Source organism: Triticum dicoccoides, chromosome 2A (genome assembly GCF_002162155.2).
Source record: "Triticum dicoccoides isolate Atlit2015 ecotype Zavitan chromosome 2A, WEW_v2.0, whole genome shotgun sequence".
Lineage (NCBI taxonomy): Eukaryota > Viridiplantae > Streptophyta > Magnoliopsida > Poales > Poaceae > Triticum > Triticum dicoccoides.
This window is the reverse complement of record NC_041382.1, coordinates 664163669-664169578: the sequence shown is the minus strand read 5'-3', so window position 1 is coordinate 664169578 and position 5910 is coordinate 664163669. Positions and strand designations below refer to the sequence as shown.

Genomic DNA, 5910 nt, shown 5'->3' with positions numbered 1-5910 from the left:
GGAGCGACCTAACGAGAAGTACAGACAGCGCGCACATGTACGTACAGTAATAACAGTGCATTGTTTGGATATACACTAGCCATAAACATTCCCAAAGCCTGCTCACCGAACAGGCGCAACCGTGCATTCAAATTAAATTCAATCAGCAGGGAGCTAATACATCCATGTTTCCGTTCAGGACCTCCACATCATCTAATCTACAACAAGTAACTTTTGTCACATATAAACTAGTTATATACATCAAAATCTAAGATAACCCGGAAAAAGAAAGAAAGAAAGGAAAAGGTTTGCTTTCGTACAATGAGGGTGCATCAATTAGTTTTGCAGATACTGGGTCAAGGAGAAGGGAGCATCATTCCAACACTGGCGCCCTCCAAGAGCAATTAGTATACGCATGTGCGTGTGTTAACTTGATGAAATGAGATAGACATGTCGATGCTGGATTCTGGATCAGAACTGGGCTCTCTCCAACATTTTCTCCATCTTGAATTCCAGACCTGCCTCACTTTGCACCGGTGGGCCGAAAGTATGGAACGTGCCCAGGAGAAGCCCAAGACAGGGAAAGCTGGGCCGAAAAGCCGGCAGCGAATCACGATCAACGAGAGAGATCTCAGTCAGTCAGCTCGCTCTGGGCCATCGTCATCTCACCCGAGGAGACGGGTGGCCGCTCCGGGCGCCGTCCGTCCCGGACCTCGGCCGCGGCGACTGCTGCTGGTGCCTGTGCCCGTGGCGCTCGCTCCGCCCTGCCGCGCTCCGAGACGACGCGCCGCTGCCGCTCTCCCTGTCCTCCTCCGGCGACGCGCGCCGGTGCCGCGGCCGCATCCGCTCGATCTCCTCCAGGGTCGTCACGACCTCGGCCATGGAGGGCCGGTTCCTGGGCTCGCCCGCGAGGCAGCTCAGTGTGAGCTGCGCGGCCCGCAGCGCGGCCTTGGACGGGTACTGCCCCTCCAGCCGCGGGTCCACGAGGCGGGGGAGCTTCCGCCGGTCCGCCAGGTACGGCTTGGCCCAGTCCACCAGGTTCAGCTGCTGCGCGGGCCGGGCCGTGTCGAGCGCCCGCAGGCCCGTCAGCATCTCCAGCAGCACCACGCCGAACCCATACACGTCGCTCTTCACGTACAGGTGGCCCGTCGCCACGTACTCCGGCGCCGCGTAGCCGTAGGTGCCCATCACGCGGGTGGTGATGTGGCTGTCGCCGCCGGTGGGGCCGTTCCTCGCCAGGCCGAAGTCGGAGAGCTTGGCGTTGTAGTTCTGCATGATGATGAGGAGAGCGGGATACAAATTAGGTTTGGCGTGTGGAACTTCGCCGTTTTTTGGTTTGTTGCAATGGAAGAGGCGTTGCGCGTACCGTGTCGAGGAGGATGTTTGAAGCCTTGAAGTCTCGGTAGATGACGTGCTTCTCCGACGAGTGGAGGAAGGCGAGGCCGCGGGCGGTGTCGATGGCGATCCGGAGCCGCAGGCCCCATGGGATGGGCTGGACAGATCCGCCTTCTGCAACCGCGAAATGCATGTTAATTTCATCATCTTGACTTAGTTTGCTTCAACTAATAAAGCACATTTATAGTAACAATGTCCTTCTACTCTCGAGGTCATATGCTACCACTACGAGCAGTAAACTCGTAAAATAGTTTTTTTGTTACAACAAGCATTACTTAGTTCTCTTCCTGTGCGCAATTTTTTGTGATGAAATCACATCTGTGGTGGTCTAGGAAAAACACAACAAAAATGAGCTCTACAAAATATTTTTTAAATAGCCTTTTTAGTTTCTTTTTTTTGCTGAGAGCACTATGAATGTTTTTTCTTCATGGAAATTTGCAGGTATGTAGAACGTTCAACAATGTTTGTTGCTAATTTTTTAAACTATTTTCTGACTTTATTGCACACAAGGGTGAATTTGAGCTTATAAACTCCCTATCCGCATTTACACCCATTTTAAGGCGTGGATTTTTTTATTTATGAATTTAAGGCGTGCATTTTTTGGAGCTTCAAGTGCTCAAAGTAATAGGTGTTTTTAGGGGTACTCAAAGTAATCGGTAGGCCGTTAAAAGGCACATTTATAAGAGGAAAAAAAAGTATATATGGGCCTGTATTGTCCTCAAGAATTGTTGGGCTTTGAAATCCAGCAAGTTGCTGCCCACCCTTTCTAGGCCTGGCCAATTTTTTTTTCGGATGGAGACAAAATATCCTTTTGAGAATTATTGGAAATTATACTTGTGTTCTTTAATTTCCCAATTTTCCCTAGCATGCTTGTAACTCATAGGAAATATTACACTAATTCAAGGAAAAACGGACATTAAAATATAGTCATGAAAATTTCATAGTTTGTACAGACAATATCACAAGTAAACATGAACATATCTTTGATGGTACCCAAGTATGTCCAACTTTAATCCTGTTTTAAAGTTCCCAACAAGATTAAATTGATTGTTCAAATTATGTTACTAGTACTTCAATTTATTTAGGGGGAAAACTCTTTCATGTTTCTTAAAGAAAACAAAAAAATGATCTCAACAATCTTATTTGTTTTTTAGACACAAGTGGGCTCCGGGCGTACGATACAAACCGGACGGCCTTTTTTGTCTCTGGCCCAGGGGTCCTAATCACCGTCCGGGTACCGGGACCGGGTCATGCATGCCCAGGTCCCAGTTTTTTGGCATGTCGTTATACTATCGGTTGGCACAACTGAGGAAGTAATCCCATACTAGCAGTTTGATGATGACAATCACATCACCTTCACCCTAGTTTATTTGGCTTTTGCGAGTAGACCATCCCATCCCATCACACTTAGTTAGCGTAGACAACCCAAGATCGTTGTCAGAAGAGGTCAACCCAGTCGACATCAGACCAGACGGGTGAAGTTGCAGAGAAACGGACAGGAAAAATAACTGCAGCGATAGGAGAGGAGGAGGACTCACTTCTGAAGAGGTGGTTCTCCAGGCTGCCCTTGGCCATGAACTCGTAGACGAGCAGCAGCTCCCTGTCCTCCAGGCAGTACCCCAGCAGCCTCACCAGGTTCGGGTGCGATATTCTCCCCAGAAAGTTCACCTCGCACTGCAAGAAATTACCACCGCGCGCCACGGGTTAGATCCGTAGTTTTAAATAGCTAGCGGGTTATGCCAAATAGCGGCACCATGCTCAAACAGCTATACCACGGCAAAATTGCTCGGCCTATCAGCAGACCATGATCTGCGCGAGAAATGGGACCAGAACGGCACCAACCTGTGCTGCAACTAAAATTTATGTGTCACGTGTGGTGTGGTCAGTACTCCAGCGAATTAACAACTGCGTACAGTGTATACAAATGTATGAACATCTGAAAGAGATGGTCTGACCGTCTGGCCGGCCATGTGAACGCGCCGTGTGGAACTGGCTCAGGCTTAGCCACGCCGGCAATTATTGGTGCCGGTAACCAATTTTGTACCCATTTCAAAAAAAAACCAATTTTGTAAGCTCGAGCTAGTTTTAGCGGCATATCCTCTCGCCATTTCTGGGCCGGATTGTCAAGAAAATGGACCGCCGGATCGCGTGCGCGCCTTTCTTTCACTTCTCTACTACGAGCTAACGACCCGGCCGGCTTCAATGGCGATGGGTGTGGTTGAGCTGGTGGTAGGTGGAGTGGCGCGTGCGTGCGTACCTGCCATTCTTCGAGGCCCTGCAGGCTCTCCTGGTTGAGCTTCTTGACGGCGATGACCATGCCGGTGCCGCTGCGCGCCGGGTTCATGGTCTTCTCGTCGACCCACCCCTTGTACACCTGCCCGAACCCGCCTTCGCCCAGCAGCGTGTCCGGCTTGAAGTTCCTCGTCGCCGCCCGGAGCTCCGCGAACGTGAAGATGCGCAGGTTGGGCGCCTCCAGGATCCTGCCCTCCGGCTCCGCCCCCTCCTGCGCGCCGCCGCCCGCCGACGTGCTGGCGCTGGTGCTCCGGGTGGTGACGCTGCTCATGGACGACGAGGCCGGGGACCTCCTGCCGCCCGCGGCGACGTGGGCCTTGGGCGCCGCCATGGGAGGAGCACCGCGGCTTGCAATCGCTGATCATGCGAACAGGAAATTAGCGAGTGAGCCACGCGGAATTGAGTGAGCGAAGCGAATCTGAGTAAGATTTCAGGACCAAGACGGCTGCAAAATGGCACTGGGGAGAAGTGGCGTTACCTTGAGGGCGTCCATGTCCGTGCTCGTGGCCCTGCACGCCGCCCTGCTTGACGGCCTCCACCTCGGCTTCCTCGGAGCCGAAGCAGTTCCCCATGGAAGCTCAACCGCAGAAAGCTTGACGGATCGACGGCTTACTCTCCGCTCAGTAGGATCGTAATCGTACTCCTCCAGCTCGAGAGAGTCTGCTAGGCTGGCTACGGCGGGAGACGCTGCTTCGCTTCAGATACATACTCCTATATAAAAGGAGAGCCGCGCGCGCGTCTGCTCTGCTCGTGCGAGCGGAAGCCGAGGCTTACGCGTTATGGAAGACCCGACCTTCCCGCTGGGAGGCTGGTGGCGCTGTCGCCCTGGGGATCTTTGTTTGTGCCCAAGATGGCAGTGTTACAAGGTGCAGTGCAGGTGCGGGCATACGCGTGCCCCGTGTCAGCTGTGTACTGTATATGTGTTTTGGTTCGATTCTGTGGCCAGATAAAGCGCGCGGCTGAAATGGCCTATGCGTTTACGTTGGGCAGGTCAAGCCGGATGCTCCCCGTTAGCCATCAAGGACCGCCCCGTCGACCGGTGTCTGCTCGACGTGCCTCCGGCTTCCGGGCAAGTTGCGAGGGAGGAGGAAAGTGATCTCGGGGAGAAGCTGACAAACGGCAGGTCCGGTCACTGTCTGCCGGACGTGCGAGCAATGGCGGCCAGGCCGGGTTTTCACCGGACATGCTGCCCTGACAGAGATCGGCCCGGAGTGAAGACGGGCTGAGAATTCGCCGCCGCGAAGTGGACGTGTCCGGTCAGTCCGGAAACAGGTTGTACCGTGCTGCGCTTTGCTCCCGACTGTTAGGCGACATCTACACGACTACACAAGGCAGAGGCAAAGGCTGGGCTGGGAACTCCAAGCGGCCAGCGTACTCCATGTTGCTGGATTAGGTATACGTATACGTGGGAACATTGCCACATGGAAGCCGGCACGACGCGATCCTCTGTCGCGGACGCGAATGCGACCTGCACGTGTGTTTTCACTTTTCAGGTTTGCCCGTGCTTGGCCGCCGGTCGCCGGGCCTAACCTGAACAAGATCCGTTTGAAGAAGAACCATCAAGGAGATCGCGAACTACTGGTTATAATCTTGGACCGGATCGACGACTATCGTCGGATGTGGATCGTGGGAGCCTACCCCCACTAATTAACGACGATCAGAAATACCGCCGAGGTCAGACCTGTTAATTTTTCTTTCGGTTAACTGAGGGACCCAGGGTTGGACATTTCAAGTTCATCGGAACTCATGCGAGTCTTCTGTAGCTGATTAAAGTGCAAAAAGCGCAAGCCTTTGACAAAGCGAAGATAAAAAAGGCACCGTTTTATACGAGTATGTTTGACAAAGCAGAGTACGCAGTTTGGTAAAAGGCTTCATCAGGATCGTGTCGGATGGGATTGTGCCGTCTTCTTCTCTCTGGCCGATCCGTGCCCAGATTGTAATAAGTTATTATTGCTAGTATAAAGCATTGACCGCGCTGGTTGACTTGTTACGTGTCTCGTTCACATCATTTCAAGACGGCTGCGCCTCCAAGTCGCGAGGCATAGGTCATGTCTGATAATTTTATTTACATTGTGTGTGGGACGGGATCGTATGCTGACTGACAGTGTCCGGCGTGCCTTTACACCCGGCACGCGGCGCTCTACGCGCTTCGGTTTGCATCGGACCAAATGCCACACGGTTTCGTGCTGACACTTGTGCTTGCCGCACGACGAGTAATAAGCAGTGACCAGTGAAGATTGTCGC

The 5910-nt window shown here is 52.8% G+C and overlaps 1 protein-coding gene across 1 annotated transcript; it reads right to left on the bottom strand.

The window, feature by feature from the left end:
• Positions 1-221: 221 nt before the first annotated feature.
• LOC119356069 (probable serine/threonine-protein kinase PIX13) lies at positions 222-4477 on the bottom strand. Its single transcript, XM_037622968.1, has 5 exons — positions 4145-4477; positions 3632-4023; positions 2913-3048; positions 1346-1488; positions 222-1248 (listed from the first exon to the last, which is right to left on the bottom strand). Exons 1-5 carry the CDS (start codon positions 4236-4238, stop codon positions 640-642), a joined length of 1374 nt encoding a protein of 457 aa, XP_037478865.1. The 5' UTR covers positions 4239-4477; the 3' UTR covers positions 222-639.
• Between the last annotated feature and the right edge of the window lie 1433 nt (positions 4478-5910).

Excerpts from the sequence above, each read along its gene's own strand:
- LOC119356069 (XM_037622968.1), bottom strand. The coding sequence starts at position 4,238 with ATGGGGAACTGCTTCGGCTCCGAGGAAGCCGAGGTGGAGGCCGTCAAG. Across the intron at positions 4,024-4,144 it reads CGGACATGGACGCCCTCAAG|CGATTGCAAGCCGCGGTGCT; the intron begins GTAACGCCACTT and ends TCGCATGATCAG. Across the intron at positions 3,049-3,631 it reads AGGGCCTCGAAGAATGGCAG|TGCGAGGTGAACTTTCTGGG; the intron begins GTACGCACGCAC and ends AATTTCTTGCAG.